This window comes from Chiloscyllium punctatum, chromosome 9 (genome assembly GCF_047496795.1).
Source record: "Chiloscyllium punctatum isolate Juve2018m chromosome 9, sChiPun1.3, whole genome shotgun sequence".
Classification (NCBI taxonomy): Eukaryota; Metazoa; Chordata; class Chondrichthyes; order Orectolobiformes; family Hemiscylliidae; genus Chiloscyllium; species Chiloscyllium punctatum.
In genome coordinates, this window is record NC_092747.1 from 21428897 (window position 1) to 21452363 (window position 23467).

General features: G+C 43.2%; 1 protein-coding gene across 3 annotated transcripts in view; it reads left to right on the forward strand.

Annotated features, from left to right (window-relative positions):
* Positions 1–23467, forward strand: part of gabrb3 (gamma-aminobutyric acid type A receptor subunit beta3) — a 686618-nt gene that overhangs the window by 604672 nt on the left and 58479 nt on the right. For all 3 annotated transcript variants that reach the window (XM_072576993.1, XM_072576991.1, XM_072576992.1), the window contains one exon: positions 6386–6523. In XM_072576993.1, coding sequence (XP_072433094.1) covers positions 6386–6523 — 138 coding nt within the window. The remainder of the gene's footprint in view (positions 1–6385; positions 6524–23467) is intronic.

Consider the following 23467-nt stretch of genomic DNA (forward strand, 5'->3'; position numbering starts at 1 on the left):
AGGTGAGTCTAAGGGCAACTGTTGTAAATATGCATCCGGTTCATTAATGACCCTCAGAGAAGTCCTTACCTGGACTTATTTCAATATGACACACAAATGTGTCTCTTTCCTGCCTTTTGAAATGGCCAATCAAGCAACTCTGTTCAAGAGGAATTCAGGAAGGGCTACAACTGTAAATGATTTAAGAAAACCTTGCACTGTTCTGCTACTAGGTTTAACTGAGTGGAAAGAAGCATTAACATCCCATGAATGTTGTTAAAGGGGATGAAACACATTGCAGAAAACAAGGGACAGTATTTGAAATTGCTGCAGTGAGGTCAGTAATCTGTCACCAAGTCACCCTTTATTTACAGGTGCACTGTAACTGAGCTGTCACCAGCCAGCACAAAGCCAGTCCTTGGACTGAGGAGACCTTCTGAATCTCCTGTTTATATTTTTTTTATTTTATTCATAGTTATACAAAATACCATATAATCATAACAATACATAAGAGGAATCAGGTCACAATCATAAGGTGCCCAAAATCTCTCAAAACAAGCAACACTATAAAATATATAGAATTGTCACACAAGTCACTGTCCTTTCAAAGGCACCACAATGACAGAAATCCAGAGAAGAGTCCATTTCAGCCCCTAACCTCAATGTTTACAGCAGGCAAAAGCCCACAATATACAATTGCAAGCACTTTACACATGGCCTGCAGGAAAGAAACAGTTTACAAACGCAACATAATCAAAAACAACATTCAACACTCAAAACCGATGACTATATTACTCAGCTCTCCCCGCCACCCTGCTGTCCTCAGGTACCCTACACTGGTCCACACCATGTCCCGACCAGATCGTCCTTGGCTAGCCTTCCAGCAGGACAGTCGTCAGCCTTTCAGTTGTCAGCCACCCTGTGTACTGGCCGATTCTCCCCAGACTCACCTTCCTCCAGGTTGGTCATTGACCACCCTGCTCCCAGTCATCCTACATACTGACCAGACCTCCCCTGGGCTGCTCTCCTACGAGCCAGTTGTTAGCCTTCCAGTCTCCGGCCACACTGCGAATCGCCTTTTTTTTATTATTACACAGTACAGTTCAGAAACAATTAACATTGACAGCTACTTTCAAAGAAACAGCAATTTTACAAGGGAGAGGAGCAGCAAAGCCTGGCCCCAAACCCTACCATTCAACCAGTTTTCAGGGAAGTGAGGAACCTCAAATCCCAGCTTCAATCATTACAAAACAATAACAATACTAATTTTACACTCTCCCGTTTATATTGGTCAATCAGGACTCCCTGACTGGCCCAGGGTAACAGCCCCAGTCAAGGATCTCATAGTCAATGCGATCCACCTGACCATGGTTCCAATCACTACAATAATTACCAATATAAGGTTCCATTGCTGATAGAGGTTTAGGTTCGATCAATGATACACAACCTTTCAAACCTCACAAGGGACTATTTAAAATGGAATTATCTCATTCTAATGAGTATTAAATTGCTTCTTGAGATTTCTAAATGTTAACATTTTATTTATTTCCTGCCTTCTTCCTGATACTTCCCCCTCCTCTCTTTTTATTTCTCCTTTTCATTCTAATTTAATGACCATTGTTATTCCTTGTGCACCATTTGTATCTTCATCAACACGAAATCTCAGTGTCAGAGGAAATTGATTGCTGATCGTGAAATTTCCAGATACCCCTTTTGCCTTCAGTGCCAGAACCTGACACAGAAATCATCGGCCCTGGTGTTGCTCTTGGCCTGGAGTCACAGCTCCTGAGCCTAGCGTGGTGACTGCACCCCTGAGCTAAGCAAAGTAGCCCTGCCCTCTTCGAACCCTAGCCCTAGACTGAAAACACCCATCCCATCCTGAGCCTCCAAATTAGATTAGACTCCCTCTAGTGTGGAAACAGACCATTTGGCCCAACAAGTCCACACCGACCCTCCGAAGAGTAACCCATCCAGGCCTGTTTCCCTCTGACTAATGTACCTAACACTATGGGCAATTTATCATGGCTAAATCACCTGACCTGTACATCTTTGGATTGTGGGAGGAAGCCTGAGCACCCGAAGGAAACCCACGCAGACACGGGGACAATGTGCAAACTCCACACAGACAGTCACCCGAAGCTGGAATTGAACCCAGGCCCCGGCGCTGTAAGACAGCAGTGCTAACCACTGAGCCACCATACCACCCCTAACCCAAACACTGTGGGCCCTATAATGCCTTGAGCTCCTTGACTTACTGGGCCTTGATATACCTCTTTGTCCCAGGCCCCAGCTCACCCTGCCCACACTTCAGCAGTTTATAGAGTAAATATTTTCTAAACTCTCCGGTGACAGGTAAACACAATCTCACAAGTGGAGCATTTTACAAGATTCCCCATTCCAGCAAACACCGGCCCACTGGTTAAATATTAACTCTTAGTTACCAACAAGGTCAAAGAAAAATCTCCTGTGTCTTCAGGTTGGCTTTATTATCTGTTTATTTTCAGCTGACTCAAGGTAATCCTGAAGTTACCATCAGTATTAATGTGATTGAAGTACTCAGACATCAGGATGTGCATTTAACATTCTCTTGCCAGGGGTGTTGAAGGTGGGTGGGTAACCTGCCTGATGCCTACCTACCTGCCTCTGCACCCTACTACATTGATATCAGTGCTGGGGGGGGTTACGTTACCATTTGTGGCCCATCTTAGAAGAGAAATAATAGTTCAGAGCTCCATCCAACACAGATTGTGCTAGGTTTCATTTCAAGGCTGGGAGTGCTGGGCGTTCGAGTCCACGCTGAGGCCAGGAATCCATGTTCACACTGAGGCCTGGAATCCATGTCCATGCTGAGGCCAGGGATCCATGTCCACACTGAGGCCAGGAATCCATGTGCATGGTCAGGCTGGGAATCCACGTCCACCCTGAGGTCTGGTGTTGATGTCCACACTGAGGCCTGGAATCCATGTGCATGGTCAGACCAGGAATCCATGTCTACACTGAGGCTGGAAATCTATGTCCATGCTGAGGCCAGGAATCCATGTCCACACTGAGGCCTGGAGACAATGTCCACGCTGAGGCCAGGAAACCATGTCCATGTTGAGGCCGGGTGTGCATGACCACGCTGAGGCCTGGAGTCGATGTCCACGCTGAGGCCGGGAATCCATGTCCACGCTGAGGCCGGGAATCCATGTCCACGGTGAGGCTAGGAGTTTGAGGTCATGCTGAGGACAGGAATCCATGTCCACGCTGAGGCCAGGAGTTCAAGGCCACACTGAGGCCAGGTCTCCACACTAGCTTTCACCTTGGACATTGCCAATGCCACCCAAGAAGAGGAGGCAAAAGGAAAAAGTAGTGGTGGTACCTGGCTTCCCACTACCAGCGGATCAATTGAGACTCTTTGTGAGCAACTTATTCACACTTAAGTGCCTCATTCCACTGCCACTGGGATGGAACTGACTGCAGGAAGGCCTCATGCCAAGTACCCAGCATGACAGCTGTCTGGCTTCCAGCCCACTTCACAATGTACAACATCACCAAGGTTCCTCTCCATTCCCTGATCTTCCATTCCTCCAGTATAGTTTGTTCTGCTATAACGTACATTTTGACAACACAAATTGGCTCTAACCCGACTGACAAATTGTGGACATTGTTTGGATAATGCAAATTTTCTTCTGAATGGGTATAGCGATTTTCTATTAGCTACAGTGTGATTTTCCATAACAGCTTTCCATAGCACAAGGTTGCAGAGGGAAACAACTGTTGTGTAGAGGAGAATGACCTGTATTCACATTAAAAGAATTCAGCACAGTGCACCTTCTCATTGCCTGGCTGCAGTACTGGCAGTGTCCACCACTCCCAGTGGCACTATCAGTACCAGCAAGCTGCTGGCCTCTTGTCATTTAATTGTCAATCAGCTCTAAAGTGGTTGTCAGGCAGTGGTGTGCTCAATCACTGGCATTTTAGATGCAAGAGCAGAGACTCCACCGCTCCATTACATCCAGTCCGAGGAACAAGCTCCTTACTACAACTTCTTCAATAGTTCCACAAGTTTAGCCAGTGAGTTGCTGAAGCATACAGTCCAGCAAGGTTTCTGCAGAGTGTATGGGGCTGCAGAGTGTATGGGGCTGCAGAGTGTATGGCCATTAACAATTCATCACCCTCAGAATATGAAGATGGATGTTGGTTATGGGACCTGCGCCTAATTGCTAGCTGGTGACTCGAACTGTTCGCTCAGGGCCACAGGCTAACTTTGTTCAGTTTTCATTACTAATTGGCACATAAGGGAGCCCTCTGCATCGTTCAAAGTCCGCTCGAAAGAAACCAATTCTCGCAAGGAATCAACACCAAAGGCAGAAAAGGGAAATGGAGGCGGGAAGTTACTTGGAAGAAATACCAGGGGCGGCATGGTGGCACAGTGGGTTCAATTCCCACCTCAGGCAACTCTGTGTGGAATTTGCACATTCTCCCTGTGAGTGTGTGGGTTTCCTCTGGGTGCTCTGGTTTCCTCCCACAGTCCAAAAATGTGCAGGTTAGGTGAGTTGGCCATGCTAAATTGCCCATAGTGTTAGGTGTAGGGGAATGGGTCTGGGTGGGTTACGCTTCAGCGGGTCGGTGTGGACTTGTTGGGCCGAAGGGCCTGTTTCCACTCTGTAAGCAATCTAATCTAATCTAATCAAATAAACCGTAAACTGCTAAACCAATCAGCAAAACGCAACTTTACATGGAAAAGAAACAAATATTTTATAACAGGTGGATTTTTCCCCAGGAGCTGGAAGTTTAGTTGCTGAGATTGAAATCAGATGCTAAACCTGTGCTGGTACAGCATTCTGCCACTTCAGGCCAATGAAGTAGGTGCTGCTGGGTCACCATCCAGCTGAGAAGGGTGCAGAGAGCTACTTGAGGATCAATGAAACACTTGGATTGGAATGATTGACACGTTAAATTTGAGTTCGAAATTGTTTCCTAGTTAATAACATCTTAAAAGAATCCGACAAAACAATTACATCTAAGCCTAATTACATCTAATTGGGAAAGATGCAGTCTTATTTGTGATTTTCAAACCAGAAAAATAGCTGTCAGATTACAAGAAAGTTGTGTTATGGTTGGTTTGTTCTAGCTTGGATGGGTAAGGGAAAGCCTAAAATAGTAACACTAACAGAATCACTGAACTGCTGACATGCAGAAGGAGGCAATTTGGCCCATCGTGTCTGTTCTGGTATCTACACAATTTTTATTGCAATGGCCTCTCAACAATAAGAGAAGGAAATTTCTTTAAAGTTGAGCAAACATGTGCAGTCCCAATAGCGTATGTATTGCCTTGTTCCCTCAGGTGAGAGTAGCTCATGTTGACTAAATCCTCAAGGAATGTAACAAGACAAGAGAGGAAGGTTTTCACTGGGATTAAAATGAAATAAAGGATGGATTAACCTGGACTGTTCTAAGGGATCACATATTACCAGTTTCAGAGGGCATTGCAATGGATGCCAGAGACCATCAGATAACACAGGGATTGGCTGGACGGAGTAAAGTAATGAAGAATATGCTAGATAAATAACATGTTTGTTGCTATCTGTTATTTACAGCCCCTAGTTTGGATCTTTCAACAAGTGAATACAATTTTAACTCTGTACAGGATTTTGAATGAGCTCAAATTCAGCCCATTATCTCCACACTTACCTGATCCAAACTCATTCATATTTCTTAAGCATTATATCAGATTACCATTATATCTTTCCTGTTCTAACGGGAAAATCACCAACCTGGTCCATCTTTCCTTATAGCTGTCATCTTTCAGCATGAGTACCCACGTTTTTGTACATTCTTCAGTGCTTCCCATATCCTTTTAGAGGAGTGTTCAGACTTCTGCTAAACTATTAAGGCATCAGATAATTGCAGGTCCTGTTCCATTGCCACCAAAGTTTCAGATCCTTAGCAATCGTTTATTTTATAGTGCTGTTGTCCAATAGGCACTCTATTAAAATCCATTCCATACAGTTAAGCTGAAAGTTGTTTCGCATTTATTTAAGGATGGCATGCTTGTCACATTGGACAATGTGAATCTAATTAATTTGAGGCAGAGGTCCATGTTGCACAATTTATCTTTGATAATCCTTATTTGAGGGTGTTTCAAAGTGGCTGTTGACTTATTGAAAGGTTTCACTTTTCTGCAGTGATAAAGTGGAGAAGAGGGTGTTTTGGTAGGTGCCACAACTAATCTGCAAATATGTGATACTTTGCCAGATTATGCAAACAAGCAAAGCCATCCAGTCACCAGCGCATATATCTTCCAGCTGGACACCCCACCCTCACCAAAAAACACACAAGGTGTAATTAAGAGATGAGTCTGTGTAGAGGCTGTGGAAAATGTGACTGAAGTGACTAATGCTGGCTTTGCCTTGGCTTCCAGATGGTTACACAACAGATGACATTCAGTTTTACTGGAGAGGTGGGGATGACGCTGTGACTGGAGTACATAAGATTGAACTGCCGCAGTTTTCAATTGTGGAGTACAGGCTGGTGTCCCGCAATGTTGTGTTTGCTACAGGTAAGCCTGGCTTTATTACAGTAATATATACTGACTTTCAGAATTCTTGTGTTTTTCCTGGAAAATTAATATGAGGAATAAGAAGGTAACAATTATCATCTTTAACATTAGGTCAAGATAAGGCATGTAATTGGTGTGGGTTTCTCTGACCAGTTTTCCCCTCTCTATCCTATCTGGATGTTCCTTGACACACGAGCTATATGACAAGAAAATTAATATGCTCAATATAGATTACCACTTCATCAAAGTTTAGAGATAGTTCAGTTCCTTATTTATTGTTCTGAATTAATCTGCATATTCAAAAACATAGAAATTAGAATCAGGCAAAGGCCATTTGGCCCCTGAAGCCTGCTTTGTCATTCAAAGAGATCATAGCTGATCCTTTACCTTATCACCATATTCACTCATTTTCCCTATATCCCATAACTTCTTGAATACTTAGATATCTACCAAAGTCTGCATTGAAGGTACACAATGGCTGATCCTCCATTACTCCCTATGAAAGAAGTTAGCCAAAAATTCACCATCCTTCCCACTTCAGTCTTGAACTTCCTACCTCTTATTCTGCAATGGCTTCCTCGAGTTGTTGCTCCCCTCCCCCACCCACAGGAAACATAATTTTTCCTGCATCTAAGTGGTAAAACCCATAGGAATTTTGCAATTTTTTAATACTATTGCCTCTCCTTCTCGTAAACATGAGCAAATATAGGGCCATTCTCCACAGTCTCTTTTCATAGGACAATTCGGCCATCTGAGGAATTGAGGAATAATATTCCTTTTTATCATGTAGGTGTCACTGTCTATGCCAGCCATTCATTGCCCATCTTGTGATGGCCTTGCAAAAGTGATGTTGGGCCTTCCTTCAAATGACTCACGATAGTGACAAAGCACATTTGCACGTGTCAGTGGTAATTTTAGAGAGCAGTCATTCAGGACATTTATTTTCAATCAATGTATGAATCTAATTTATGATGCTTTCCCAATTCCAAAAACAAATAGTTTTACAATATTGTCACTGTAAGAGCCGTGTTTTACGTTTCTGGCCAATATAGAGTTCTGAACTTCATGGAAACTGGAGCAGGCCAGTCAACACTTCAAGTCCTGCTCTGCCTTTGAGTTTAGTTTAAATTTTATTGTCACTCATGTACAAGGTACAAAAGTCTACATTGTTGCCACACACAGTGCCATCTTTGGTACAACGTACCTGACTACAAAATCGTACAGAAATAAATAAATAAAGAAATAAGTTCAAAACTTCAGCATTTCAGTTTTCTTTGCATAAAAATGGAAAGATAAAGGAATTGAGGTAGGGTCCTGCAGATGCTTTAAGCAGGGCTTCCCTAAGAGGGCTCGCTGGCACCCACCCACCCCCCGGGCTGGACTAAGACCCATCCAGGCACGTTAGGCTTTGCTCCCACTTGCAATGGACCTGACTGCTGCATCGTGGCTGACTGCCACTGCTGCTGCCAGCCTTCACTGCCGCTTACTGCTGCCACCATCTGGGCTCACACTGGGCCCCAGCCACTGCCAGGCTCTGTTGCCACTGCTGCCTCTGCAGCTCCTACTCTTCTCCCTCCTACCATCTGGCAGAAGATACCAGAGCATGCAGTCTCTCACGGCCAGACTGTGCAACAGTTTCTTTCCCCAAGCCATAGGCTCCTTAACACATTACGATCAGACTCTTTCCCATCTGAAATTCATTGCACGACTTTGAATTGCTACTAGAAAAATATATATTATTCATCATTCTTCTATTACACTGTAACTTGTGTGGTTTGCACTTCTCATGCACTTTAGGCCATGTAGGAGTGTGTGGTTTGTGCTGCCCATGTAGCACCTAGATCCTGGAGGAACGCTGTCTTGTTTTTACTGTATCAGTTGTATATGGTAGAAATGGCAAATAAAAGCTACTCTCTCTACTATACTCTATGCCTCGGGCCTACTCTTCTGTTGTTCTGGTCTGCTTGGCCTTGAAGACAACACTCCCAGCTGGTTCACTCCCAATTCGCTTTCTGTGACCGTCAGCTTTGAGAATGGCTGATCATTGAGCTCAATGCCCTCTCTCCATATCCCTTGATCCCTTTAGCCATAAGAGCAAAATCTACCTCATTCCTGAAAACACAGAACTTTTTGGCCTCACCAACTTTCTGTGGCAGTGAATTCCACAGGCTCACACTCTCTGGATGAGAAAATCTCTCCTCCTCTCAGTGCTAAAATTATGAACTCCTGGTCCTGGGCTTCCCAGTGGTCAATAGCTCAATGAATGAATGTGACTATTTAATAGCCATGTGATCTAATTGTGATCTCAATCATGTGATTTTAACTAGTATCAGGTTTCAGTAAGACTCATGCTCTGTGGTGGCAATGTCTGATCAGCTTGCTTTAATTCTGCCACTCATTAAAATGACACTGGCCTCTGATATTTTTAATAAGTACATTAAAAGGGTTTTTTATTCTTGACTTAATCTGAAGGAAATGTCACAGTGGTTTCCCCACTCAGGTGGGAAATAAAATAGCATGTCATTTTAGGAACCCCATTCTACACATGGAAAGAAAGATCCTGTCAGTTTCAGGTGGGTCCATTTGGTGCCTGTCCGAAACATTGACAGCAGTTCGATTCTGGAAGGACATTGATAAATAAATTGGTCAAATTTAAATGCCTACTTGGCCAGACAGCTGCTTAGAAAACAAGTAGAACTCCTTTCTGCCAGGTTTGTACCAACTGGCACCCTGTCCAATTCTCTGAATGAGTCTTGGATTTAGTTTAAAAAAGAAAGTTCACTCTTGTTTGTGGTTAATTGCTTTTGGTTCTTAGTAGTATTATGTAGTTTCTTCCAGCTTTGGATGATTGTACCTGTACCCTCCTGTATAAAGTGGATCCCCCACTCAAAATCTGCATTTATGATTGAGCTGGGACACGTGCTGTTAAGTTGACCTGCAAATTATACCAAATTGCACCAAAGACAGAGTGACCCCTTTATCTAATAATGGTCTAGTGGAACAGGTTGCACTGATTCCAGATTAAAATACAGCCAGGTACAGAAGGGTGTTACTTACTACAAGCCAACATTCACCACTGGGTTGACACCGCAAGGGACAGTAACTGTTGGCTATGTCTTCAAGTCTTCTTTTCATGCATCTTTCAGTCATTTTACAATGCTGTACAGGTCATTCTGCTATAACACGTGTTTCGCTAACACAAATTTGCTGTAACACGATCGACGAATTGGGGACACTGTTTCTAAAGTACGAAGTTTTAAAGTGTGTATTGATTATACCACAATTCTAGCCCCATTAGTTTAAATGGTGTTGCTATTACACAATTTTCTGATAGCACGGGATTGCGCAAGAACGGAGCCATTGCGTTACAGCAGAACTGACTATATTGTAGAGATGCACTTTGGTATTACATAGGACACTTTTATTCCTTCTCTGTCTTACGTTTATCCAGTTTCCCCCTTAAAAACATGTAATCTATTTGTCTCGATGACTCCATCTAAAGCGAGTTGCGCATTCATGTCACTTTCTAAGCCAAGAAGTTCCACCTGAATTCTCTATTTGTGATAATCTTACATTTAAATCCCAGGGTTTGGGTCTTCCCATCAGACAAAACACATTCTCTATGTCTACCCAGTCACAATCTTTGTTTTTAGTTTAAAAACTCATTATTAAGTCCCTCCTCAGTTATCTTTTATCTAGGGATAAGAGCCGTAGCCTATTCAACCTTCCTTCATGATTCCAGCTGATAGTAAGACTGGACAAGGCAGATCCATGAATGGAACTTGGCTTGACAGACCATCAGTTGTGTGTTTTTCTCTTTTTATATTTTGTGGAGGCAATCACTGAACATCTTTACAAAATGTTGCCAATATACTTTTACCAAAAGAGCATTAAGATTTATTACACTCAAGAAAAATCGTGAATTACACCGCATTGGACAAAAACAATAGAATCTACGTGATCTCGAACATCAGAAAGTTTTTGCCCCCCAACCTTAGACACACCAACTTGAACTTAACTATGTGCTAAATCTTCTCTCATTCACCTGGCACAGCTGTAATTGCTTTCCTTTCAGAAAATGTCTTTGCATTTACTCGAAACTCCTTTGTTAATGTCTCTCTTGGAGATCCTTAAAACCTGGTAACCCAGCTCACTTATTATTAAACAGAATCAAATAGCTGGTTGATAGTACAAAACTTTAGTATTGCTGAGAAAAGCTTCTTCATCTTACACTCACTGGGACAATCTGTAAGAATACTGGATTAGTGGTGCTGGAAGAGCACAGCAGTTCAGGCAGCATCCAACGAGCAGCGAAATCAACGTTTCGGGCAAAAGCCCTTCATCAGGAATAAAGGAGGGTGGGGGTGGGGAGAGAGTAGCATAGAGTACAATGGGTGAGTGGGGGAGGAAATGAAGGTGATAGGTCAAGGAGGAGAGGGTGGAGTGGATAGGTGGAAAAGAAGATAGGCAGGTCGGACAAGTCAAGGAGACAGTAACTGAGCTGGAAGCTTGAAACTAGGATGAGGTGGGGGAAGGGGAGATGAGGAAGCTGTTGAAGTCCACATTGATGCCCTGGGGTTGAAGTGTTCCGAGGCGGAAGATGAGGCGTTCTTCCTCCAGGCGTCTGGTGGTGAGGGAGCGGCGGTGAAGGAGGCCCAGGACCTCCATGTCCTCGGCAGAGTGGGAGGGGGAGTTGAAATGTTGGGCCACGGGGCGGTTTGGTTGATTGGTGCGGGTGTCTCGGAGATGTTCCCTAAAGCGCTCTGCTAGGAGGTGCCCAGTCTCCCCAATGTAGAGGAGACCACATCGGGAGCAACGGATACAATAAATGATATTGGTGGATGTGCAGGTGAAACTTTGATGGATGTGGAAGGGTCCTTTAGGGCCTTGGATAGAGGTGAGGGAGGAGGTGTGGGCACAGGTTTTACAGTTCCTGCGGTGGCAGGGGAAAGTGCCAGAATGGGAGGGTGGGTCGTTGTGGGGTGTGGACCTGACCAGGTAGTCACGGAGGGAACGGTCTTTGCGGAAGGCGGAAAGGGGTGGGGAGGGAAATATATCCCTGGTGGTGGGGTCTTTTTGGAGGTGGCGGAAATGTCGGTGGATGATTTGGTTGATGCGAAGGTTTGTAGGGTGGAAGGTGAGCACCAGGGGCGTTCTGTCCTTGTTACGGTTGGAGGGGTGGGGTCTGAGGGCGGAGGTGCGGGATGTGGACAAGATGAATACCAATTTAAGCAGACTGTTTGCAAGTAGACTCTGGTTGATGGATATGTTTCAATGGAGAATGTACCAGCTAACCATGACTGGTAATTAACTGGTAGGTTTTGTTAAAATTTTAAACCAGGCAGGTTGATTGTGATTGGTCAAGACATTGCCCTGAGAAATGAGCCAGCAAATGGTTGTCACCTATTTTGTTGAGTTGAAACAGGTGTAGTGCCCAACACCCTTTCCCACTCTGCCAACGACATGCAAGTCCTGGGCCTCCTCCACCACCAAATCTTAGCCACCTGACAACTGGAGGAAGAACATCTCATCTTTTGCCTTGTGACCCTCCAACCACATGGAATCAATGCCAATTTCACCAGTTTCCCCATGTCCACTCCCCCCACCTTATCCCAGATCCGACTCAGCACCGCACTCTTGAACTGTCCTACCTGTCCATCTTCCTTCCCACCTATCCGCTGCACCCTACACTCTGACCTATCACTATCACCCCCCACCTTTATCTACCTATCGCATTCCAACAACCTCCCCCCAACCTCACCCCCCTCCCATTTATATATCAGTCCCCTTGATCCCCCTACACACACACACACACACACACACACACACATTCCTGATGAAGGGCTTATGCTTGAAACGTCGATTCTCCTGCTCCTCAGATGCTGCCTCACCAGCTGTGCTTTTCCAGCGCCACACGTTTTGGCAGTGCATGTTCAGTTTAGTTCTATTTTAGTTTAGGATAATGTTCAGCATGGACTGGTTAGACCAAAGTGTTTGTTTTCGTGCTGTATGACTCTCGGACGGTTTGACTATATATCATTGGACCTTTACCTATTTTACATTGTCTGAGTGAGTTGGATCCTTCATATTGTATCTGGATTTGGGAACCTGGAAAAAGGATGATCTGCAATTTCATCAAGTGATCCTTGACACTTAAGAAGTTTCTTCATAAATGACTTGCTATAGACATGCAGTTAGTCTATCACAAAGCTACCCTTCCCACAATGCTGCTAATGATAGAGGCAGTCAGGCAGAGCGAAGAGTTGAAAAGTGTGGTGCTGGAAAAACGCAGCTGGCCAGGCAGCATCTGAGGAGCAGGAGAATCGATGTTTCGGGTATAAGCCCTTCTTCCTGAATTCTGCTGCTCCTCGGATGCTGCCTGGCCTGCTGCGCTTTTCCAGCACCACACTTTTTGACTCTGGTCTCCAGCATCTGCAGTTCTCACTTTCTCCAGAGCGAAGAGTTGGAAAAGTGTAGTTATAGTTAGCTTAGCTCCAAACCTGGGCCTGCTAGAAGGAACAGCACATTGACTTCTGGTCCACTGAAAGTTTTCCCTGCTGAACTTATTTCAGTTTTGTTAAATTTAGACTTGTATTCAATTAGTGATTGAGTAACAGCAGCAGTGAGGCTGGTCCAGCCCTCAGCATTCCTTTGAAAATTTCAATTGTTCAAACACATTTCATGATCAACTCCAATATCTCTAAAATCTTTCTTTGTCCTTTCTGCAGCTCCTTCTTATGTTTTTATTGCAACACAACTTATGAATACAATGATTTACCAGCTAAGAGTTAAGATTTTAGGTGTGATGCTGTGGTTAGCACTGCTGCCTCATAGTACCAGGCACTTGGGTTCAATTCCATCCTCACTGTCTATATGGAGTTTGCACATTCTCCCCATGTGGATTTGCTCCAGGTGCTCCAGTACAAATCATGTGCAGGTTAGCTGGATTGACCATACTAAATTGTCCATTGTGTGCAGGAATGTGTAGGCCGGGTGAATTAACCATGGGAAAAGCAGGGTTGCTGGGAAAGGATTGGCAATTGGGTCTGGGTGAGATGCTCCTCAGAGGGATGATGTAGAATCAATGGGCTGAATGGCCCACTTCTACACTGTAGGGATTCTATAATATTTGCGTGATCTGCATTCAAACACTTGTGATGTGACGTATGCATCAACAGAAACATATTACTATGGAAGTCAGGTATTTGGCAGAATTATCCAGATGTGGATATCAACAATGGGGATGTATTAATGTCATTTAAGAAATTGGGAAAATTAAAGGGCTGCTTAACAATAGATTGACAAAAACTCCAAAAGTCACTGGAACAGCACAAGAGAGTTTACATAAATTTATGGGGCAGGCCATTAAGAACAATGAGCAAAAACAAGGTGAAGGGAACCAATTGTGTGAAGTAGACCAATCAACATCCTGGGTGGAATATAACCATGGTGACGAAGTACCTCAACTGCCAATTAGAGAATTGCTAGGGTCCTGCAATATGTTGTTAGGGGAATGGAAATACATCCCCATGATGCAATGACCATCTCCAATAAGAGTTAATCTAATCACCACCCCTTGACATTCAATGATGTTACCATCACTGAATCCCCCACTGACCACCTCCTGGTGGTTACCATTGACCAAAAACTCAACTGGTTTCACCACATAAATATTGTGGCTCCAAGAGCAGATCAGAGGCTAAGAATACTGCGGTGGGTAACTCACCTCCTCATTCCCCAAAGCCTGCCCACCATCTACAAGGCACAGTCCAGAGTGTCATGGAATACCACCCCCCCCCCCCAATTGCCTCGATGCGTGCAACTCCAAGAACACTTGAGAAGCTTGACACGATCCATGACAAAGCAGCCCTTTGATTGAAGTAACATCTGCAAGAATCCACTCCCTCCAGCACTAATGCTCAGAAGCAGCAGTGTGTTCCATCTCCAAGATATGTTGGAGAAATTCATCAAAAATTCTCAGACAACACTTCGTTCAGATAAATGCGAGGTGCTGCATTTTGGGAAAGCAAATCTTAGCAGGACTTATACACTTAATGGTAAGGTCCGAGGGAGTGTTGCTGAACAAAGAGACCCTGGAGTGCAGGTTGATAGCTCCTTGAAAGTGGAGTCGCAGGTAGATAGGACAGTGAAGAAGGCATTTGGTATGCTTTCCTTTATTGGTCAGAGTATTGAGTACAGGAGTTGGGAGGTCATGTTGCGGCTGTACAGGACATTGGTTAGGCCACTGTTGGAATATTGAGTGCAATTCTGGCCTCCTTCCTATCAGAAAAATGTTGTGTAACTTGAAAGGGTTCAGAAAAGATTTACAAGGATGTTGCCAGGGTTGGAGGATCTGAGCTACAGGGAGAGGCTGAACAAGGCTGGGGCTGTTTTCCCTGGAGCAGCAGAGGCTGAGGGATGACCTTATAGAGGTTTACAAAATTATGAGGGGCATGGATAGGGTAAACAGACAAAGTCTTTTCCCTGGGGTTGGTGAGTCCAGAACTAGGGGGCATAGGTTTAGGGTAAGATGGGGAAAGATATAAAAGAGACCTATGGGGCAACTTTTTCACGCAGAGGGTGGTACGTGTATGGAATGAGCTGCCAGAGGATGTGGTGGAGGCTGGTACAATTGCAACATTTAAGAGGCATTTGGATGGGTATATGAATAGGAAGGGTTTGGAGGAATATAGGCTGGGCGCTAGCAGGTGGGACTAGATTGTGTTGGGATATCTGGTCGGCATGGATGTGTTGGACCAAAGGGTCTGTTTCCATGCTGTACATCTCTATAACTATAATCACTTCCATCTAGAAGGGCAAGAGCAGCAGATAAATAGAATGTCACCCACCTGCAAATTCTGCTCCAACCCACTCGCATCCTGACTTGGAAATATGTTGCCATTCCTTCACCGTTGATGAGTCAAAATCTTGGAATTCCCTCCCTCACAGCATTGTGGGTCTATCTGCAGCAGTGGTTTGAGAAGGCAGTTCACCACCGTCATTGTCAAGGGCAACTAGGAACAGGTAATAAATGCTGGCCTGGTCAATGATGTCCTTATCCCACAAGTGAATAAAAGAAACATCCCAAAAAGCATTTTAAATAAGCTTTGATACCAAACCATGTGAGGAGACTTTAGGAGAGGTGACCAAATGCTTCCAAAAACAGGGAGATTATATTTATTTTGGAGGCAGAATGGAGGGTGTTAATTGCATTGCTCTTTGGATTGAAAGAGTTGACCCTTGACAAGTGGCTGAGGAAATTGGATCTCTAATCACTGGAGTTTAAGGAACTGAGAGGTAATTTTATTGAAACATTCAAGATTCGGAAAGTGCTCAACAGGGTGGGACACTAAGAGGCTGTTTCCCCTGGCTGGAAAATCTACAGCACTGAAGCACAGTTTCAGGTTCAGGACTGAGGAAAGAATTTTCTTCATTCAAAGAGTTTGAATCTTTAAAATTCTTAAACTTTGAAGGATTTTAGTGTGCTGTCATTAAATAGACATGAGTTTGACAAACTTGTGGTCTCTCAGGGAATCAAGGGATAAGGGTTGTGGGCAGGGTGGAACTTAAAGATCAACCATTGCATTCAATGGAGAAGCAGGCTCATGGGGCCTACTTGTGCTCATATTTCTTGTACTCGTATCTTCTCAAACAGGGTTTCAAGGAATAGGGAGAGTGGAGAGATTCAGGGAAGGAATTCTAGAGTTAGGGCCTTGACAGTTAAATTTATGCCATTAATGGTGTACCAAAGAAAGTTGAAGATGTGTCAGAGTTCAGAAAAGAAAGGTGTGTGGTTTAGAGATGGTTGCAATGATACAGACGCCACTCAATAATTTGTAAACAAGAATGAAAACTTTAAAATTGAGGCATTACCAGACTGGAAGGTAATTTTAGGTCAGTAGATACAGGACTGAAGGACTTTGTGTGAGCAAAAATACAGAAAGCAGTGTTTTGGATGAGCTCACAGGGCTAAGGGATAATTGTTGAGGAGCTAGCCTGGTTGGGGGGAGCTCAGTGGAATACTCGAGATGATGCTTCATCAGTGGCTGCAAGAACATCCTCCCACTGCAATACTGCAGCCTACCTGTAAAAGAAAGTCATGCTATCAGTCACACGTATCGCAGTTGCATTTGCTGGCTCTATGCTGCATGATGGCTACAGTTATCTTAAGAGCAGATTGTGCAACTCTGCTTGAGGTTGTCTGTTGATGTTGACACTGTAAAGGCAATTTCTCTTGACAAGTGCCAAGTTGGCATTTCTGGGCCTGTTGATATGTTTGAAGGGGTGCTGGCAGTGTAGTTAGAGTATTGATCACTGTGACATGCTTGATTCAGGCTATACCATCAAAAACCTGATGTATAATTTGAATCATTGAGATTGGCTTTTGTCGCTCATTTTTCTTTGTATGTTATGATCTTTTGATTGGCTGCTGTCCATCCTACAATTCCTGTATTTCATTTGAAAAGACCATTTTAAGACCATGTCAATATTTGCGATTCATTCTTTCAAAACATGAGCTTACAGGCATGTGCTGAAGCAGATGAGGTGATTTAGTATAAATTCTAGAACATGTAATACTCAGCAGCAAGGCAAATGTATTCACAAAGATTCCATTCTCTCATTACATACTGTAAGTGGGAAAATTACCAGTGAAAAGAAAAAATGGGGACAATTCTCCAGGTTTCAAGTTTCAGATACATATTTTCTGTAAAAGCATGAAAGCAGTAAATTTTGTGAGGTAAATTCTGACAATGGTTCTCAACTTCTGATCAGACTGAAGCCAGTTCCCTTTATTTTAATCAGCTGACCAGATATTACTCAAGGTGTCTTGTCTGCCAAGAAGTAATATTTCTCATAAGTCAGAAGGTGGAATTTCACCTTCCACAGCTCAGAGGCAGGTGTGTATGTTTCAGAGTCATTGAATCATAGTGATGTACAGCATGGGGAACAGACCCTTTGGTCCACCTTGTCCAACGCTGATCAGATATCCTAACCTAATCTGGTCACATTTGCCAGGATTTGGCCCATATCCTTCTAAATCTTTCCTATTTATATACCCATCCAGAAGCCTTTTAAATGTAATTGTATCCGGCTCCACTACTTCCTCTGGTAGCTCGTTCCATGCATGCACCACCTTCTGCATGACAAAGTTTCCCATTATGTCCCTTTTAAATCTTTCCCATCTCACCTTCAGTCTATACCCTTTAGTTTTGGAGTTGAGAGTGTGGTGCTGGAGAAACACAGCCAGTCAGGCAGCATCCAATGAGCAGAGGAATCGACATTTCGGGCATAAGCCCTTTAGTTTTGGCCTCCTTTACCCTGGGAAAATGACCTTGGCTATTCACCCTATCCAGGCCCCTCATGATTTTATACACCTCTCAGTCTCTGGCACTCCAGGGAAAACAGTTCCCACCTATTCAGCCTCTCCCTATAGCTCCAATTCTCCAACCCTGGAAATGTCCTTGTAAACCTTTGTAGAATTCTTTGAAGTTTCGCGACATCTTTCCGAGAGCAGGATTTGATCATCTTTGTTCGGGAAGATTCAAGATGCATGTCAATGCAAAGGCTGAAGCTTTCACAACCATCTTCAGCCAGAAGTGATCATCTCAACCACTTCCTGAGGGTGCCTAGATTATAGATATCAACTTTCAACCAGCTTGATTCAACCCACACTGTGAAGATTTTATTGTTAAACATATTAGATACTGCAAAGGCCAAGGTCCTAGATAAAATGCCAGCTCTAATACTGAGGACATGTGCACTGGTACTACTTACATCCCTCACCAAGCCATTTTAGTACAGGCACAACACTGGCATCTACATGATAATCTGGATATTTGCACAGGTACATTCTGTCCACTGAACAAATATTCTGGAAATCCCTCCCTAACGTCACAAAGCACACAATGTAGACTGCTTCAGCTCAAAAAGCTCTCCACGCCTTCTCAAGGGTAGTTAGGGTATGGGCAGCAAATGTTGACTGTGCCAATGGAACCCACAGTCCAAGGGTTTTTGAAGAAAGGAAGGTTGGAATAGAGCAGCAGTTCTCTGTTCATGAATGGCATTAGCTAGAGTGGAAAATGTTGAAGTTCTTGGGCCTTTGACTGACTATAAGTCATTCCTTTACGATCGCTTGAAATTATGAATCCAATTGGTTCTTCAGGTTTTCCATCCTTTTACAGTCAGCAAACTTTTATAACTCAAACTTTTCTTTTTATGACTGTGATTGTGAATTAACATTGTGATTGTGGAAGGTAGAGTCATTGACACATACAGCATGGAAACAGACCCTTCAGTTCAAGCAGTCCATGATGACCATTTTGCCAAACTAAACTAACCCCACCTGCTTGTGCTTGGCCCATATCCCTCCAAACCTTTCTTTATCATGTATATTTTCCAAATGCGTTTAAACATAGTAACTGAAGCTGCATCCACCACTCTCTGTGCCCTTTTAAATCTCTCTCCTCTCGCCTTAAAAATATGCTCCCTTGCCTTGAAATCCCTCCCACTGTAGGGAAAAGACTGTCATTCACCTTGCCTTTGCTCCTCAGATTTTGTAAATTTCTATAAGGTCACCCCTCAAGCCCTTGTGGTCCAATGGAAAATATCCCAACCTACCAGCCTCTCCCCACAACTCAAACCTTCCATTTCCGGCAGTATCCTGGTAAATCTTTTCTAAACCGTCTCCAGTTTAATAATATCCTTCCTACAACAGGCCATCCGGAATTGGACACAGTACTCCAGAAGCGACCTCACCAACATCCTGCACAACATGACATCATAACCCCAACACAAAGGTCTGAGTAATGAAGGCAAGCTTACTAAATGTCCTCTTAACCACCCAGTCTACATGTGATACAAACTTTAAAAAATTATGTATCTGAACCCCTAGATTTCTCTGTCCTATAACACTACCCAAGACCCTACTTTCAATTGTATTAGCCCTGCCCTTGTTTGTTTTACCAAAATACAATACTTCACATTATCCAAATTAAATTCCATCTGCCACTCCTACATCCATTGACCCAATCAATCAAGATCTCTTTGATATCTTAGATGACCTTCTTCACTGTTTACTGTACCACCAAATTTGGTGTCATCCACAAACTTACTGGTGTCATCCGCAAACTTACTAACCATACCTTTCATAAATTCTGCACTTCCGCATGCTTTGTGAAAGACCTGCCAGTACAAAAAACGATGCCACCCAAATAAGCACAATAAATATGAGTAAATGGGATGGGATGACATCCATCCAGGATAAGAGAGGAAAGAATAAATGGGAACCTGAAGGGCAACGTTTTTACACAGAGTGTGGTACACACTTGGAATGAACTGCCAGCAGAAGTGGTTGAGGCTGGTACATTAACAAAGTTTAAAAGTCATTTGGACAAATATTGGATAGGAAATGATTAGCAGGATACGGGCCAAGTGTAGGGAAATGGGGATAGCGTGGACAGACAATTTGGTCGGCATGGGACAGTTTGGGTCAAAAAGCCTTTCTCCATGCTGTAGGACTCAATGACTCTATGACACTGCCATGGATACTGAGCACACATTTCTTGAGAGAGCTTTTTGGGGTATCATTAGATAATCTCTTTTTTTTATTTACTCATGGGATGTAGACATCCATCACTTATTACCCTTAGCTAATTGCCTAGAGAACAGATAGGAATCAAGCACATTATTGTGGGTCTGGAATCACTTGTAAGCCAGAGCAGGAAATGATGACAACTTTTCTTCGTTAAAGGATGTTAGGGAATCAGTTGGGTGTTTATGACAATCAAAAGTGGTCACCATTAAACTAACTTTTTAATTTCAGATTTCTTTCTATTGCATATGATTTTCAGCATCTGACATGGCAGGATTCCAACACATGTTCCCGGAGCATTATCCATAGCATGGATTTCTAGTCCAAGGGCGTTACCACTATCTCTCCCATTATTACTTACCCATTGTTTGCCATTCTATTGGCTTGTGCCCTTGCTTTGCTCTTCCACAGTGCTGGTCCTCAAAATTATTGATAGATTTGTCAATCATGAAATCAGAATGCATAATCCAAGGCTGAAAGCAATATAGCACCAAAATTGGCCAAGGAAATATTTGTTTTCACGTATATAATTTCAAAATATAATTGTATTAGACATCTTGCAATCCCTCATTTTCAAGATGCACATGCACAGAAAATAAAACTTGAATAAAATATGGAAATTCCTGCATTTTTTCAGAGTTCCCTTGATGTTTCCAACGATTTCATCTGCAGGGAGAGTTCAAGAGTGTAATCGTAAATGGAAATCAAGACATTTTCACACATATCTTCCTCAGATTGCTACTCACAGTTGTGTAATCTCTGGAGATGGGAGAATGCACTTTGAAAGGGGAGCAAGATGAGAAGGAGCCACTCTTATTCTGGTCTTTGACAGTGAGCCAGTTAGCAGAGTCAGTATCCAAGCAGGATGCAGGGAGATGGAAGCAAGCATCATTCCTAAAGCAACCTTTAAGTGGGGGGGGGCAAGAATGAAAGCATGATAAACGAAAATAAGTTATACCTTTCACTTGACACTGAAGTTACACCAAGAATGTACATTCCTTCCCACAATTAACGGGTAGCCGCTGAAAAATGATCATAAATCAATTCAGCTCTCAACCCAATCCCAGTAACAACACCCCATGCAACTAAAACAGGAAGGAAAGCTAAAATTTCATGAGGGATAGTTTTGAAGTTCCATGTTGAAAAGAAACAGGCAGCAGCACTGCAAACCATCCCACTACCTTACAACCTTGAAAAGAGCCAACCTGCACAATATTGCGCTGCCTTGAAGCCAGTGCATGCTCACAGCCTCTGAACATATGGTAACAAGGTCTAGCCTTAACAACATACAGGACGAAAATGTCCTCAAGCGAACAGAACTATAACATTTCATGAGTTAGAGTGGCAGATTGAACAACCAATACATGCTCCACATATTTTCCTTGTGAGCTGTATGTTCTTCCAAGGAGAATAGAAAGTACTGCCTTCAGCTTTCAAAAGAGCAACATAGCATGGATTGCTTAAGAGCAAAATAATGCAGATGCTAGGAAACTGAAATAAAGTTAGTACATGCTGGAGAAACCTATGTTTGTCAGCATCTTGGAGAGACAAGCAGCTAATACTTTTGAGTCTAGTATGACTCTTCTTCAGATCTCTGTTTCTTTCTCCTCAAATACTGCCAGACTTACTGAGATTCTCCAACATTTTCTGCTTTTATTTTGGCATGAGTTGTTTTTAGAATTTTTGTTTTGTGCAATGTTGCACCTGAGACAACTCTCGCTGAGGTACATATGTTGAAAGTGGCAGGACAGCTAAGAACGTGGTAAATAAAGCACACCGTGTCTTAGGATTCATTAATGGGGAGATGAAGTAGTAAAGCTAAGCAATCATGCAAGAATGTCTTTTGTTCTCAGTTCTAGGCTCCCCTCTTAATGAAGGATGTGAAGGCAGTAGAGAGAGTTCAGAAAAGATTCACAAGAATGTCTCCAAGGATGAAGAATTTCAGTTACTTCGGTAGATCAGAGTTGAGTTTGTTTGCCTTAGAGAAGAAGGACTTTGAGAGTAGATTTTATAGAGGTGTTCAAAATCATAAGGCATCTGTTCAGAGCAGATAGGGAGAAACTGTTTCGTTTGGTGACAGGATCAAGAACCAGGGCATCAGTTTAAGGTAATTGGCAAAAGAAACAATAGTGATATTAGGAAAAATGTTTTCACACAGTGAGTAATTAAGATCTGGAATGCACTTCCTATCGGTACGATGGAAGCAGATTCAACTGAAGAATTCAGGTGGAAATTGAATCATAACTTGGAAGAGAAAAACTTGCATGGTCTCAGGGAAAAGAGAGGGTATGGCACAAAGTGAATTGCTCCTTCAGAGAACAATCTCTCTGTACCCCATTGCCAGCCTTTGCCTGTGGTTGGAAACTCACCATAAAACTGCCTGAGACCTCTTTGCCATGCATTTCATTAGTACGGCAACACACTGTGACCTGTCTGTCTGTTTTTGTTTCTCTATCCGAGTGAAAGTGATTCTCTTATAACCTGAGCTTTCAGTACTGTGGAATCTATTAATTTATGTTGCAGAGAGCATTCCACTGCAACAGCCAAGCAACTGCGCACAGATGTGTGCTTGCAAATAAACAACGTTAGCCTGCCTGGCAGCTGGACTAGCTCTGGAGGCTGTCTATAAATCTTGAGAAAATGGAGACCAGAAACAAGACACACATTGTTGTCTTGAGATGTGTCGGGGTTGCCACCCGTTCAGGTGAAATGAAAGCTGCCTTCGAGCTCTCCAGTTAAACTCAGGACTGCCGGTGACAATAGGGTTGTCCTATTAAAGCCCTCAATTTAGTGTTTCAGGAGCAGTTTGTTCACTGTCTTGATGACAGTGATGCAACTTCTCACCATAGCAACCACAGGATCCATAGCAACCCTCTCCCACCCACGGAAATCACAGCAGAAATCAAGAATGTTTGATCTCGCTGTACTTGTTGGTTTGCTTTGCTTTTCTTTCAGTAGTTTCATTATTTTTTCTTTCTTTTTCCAGTCCGAGTGGCTAATGGACAAGTAGCACAGGCTAATTAAAAAGAAGTCTTCCAAAACCTTTCACCAATCACTGTGCAATCCCAGAAAAGATGTAGCCAACACTGCAGTACTCCTCAGGGTTTAATTCCTTCTGTAATCTATTTTTAGCTCACTGGTTTACATTAACTTTTGCCTCGAGTATTTTAATACAGTCTTGAACCCTTTTAAAATAAATGGGCTGACTGTATAGAATATCATCGGCAGGAAGCTAATATCAAGCACTCTAACGACTGAACAAAGCGAATTAAACCCAAAGGAATCTGCACACTCAATAGGTCACAACATTAGGCACCTCACACCGCAACACTTGGTTTCAGTCTTCTTGCACA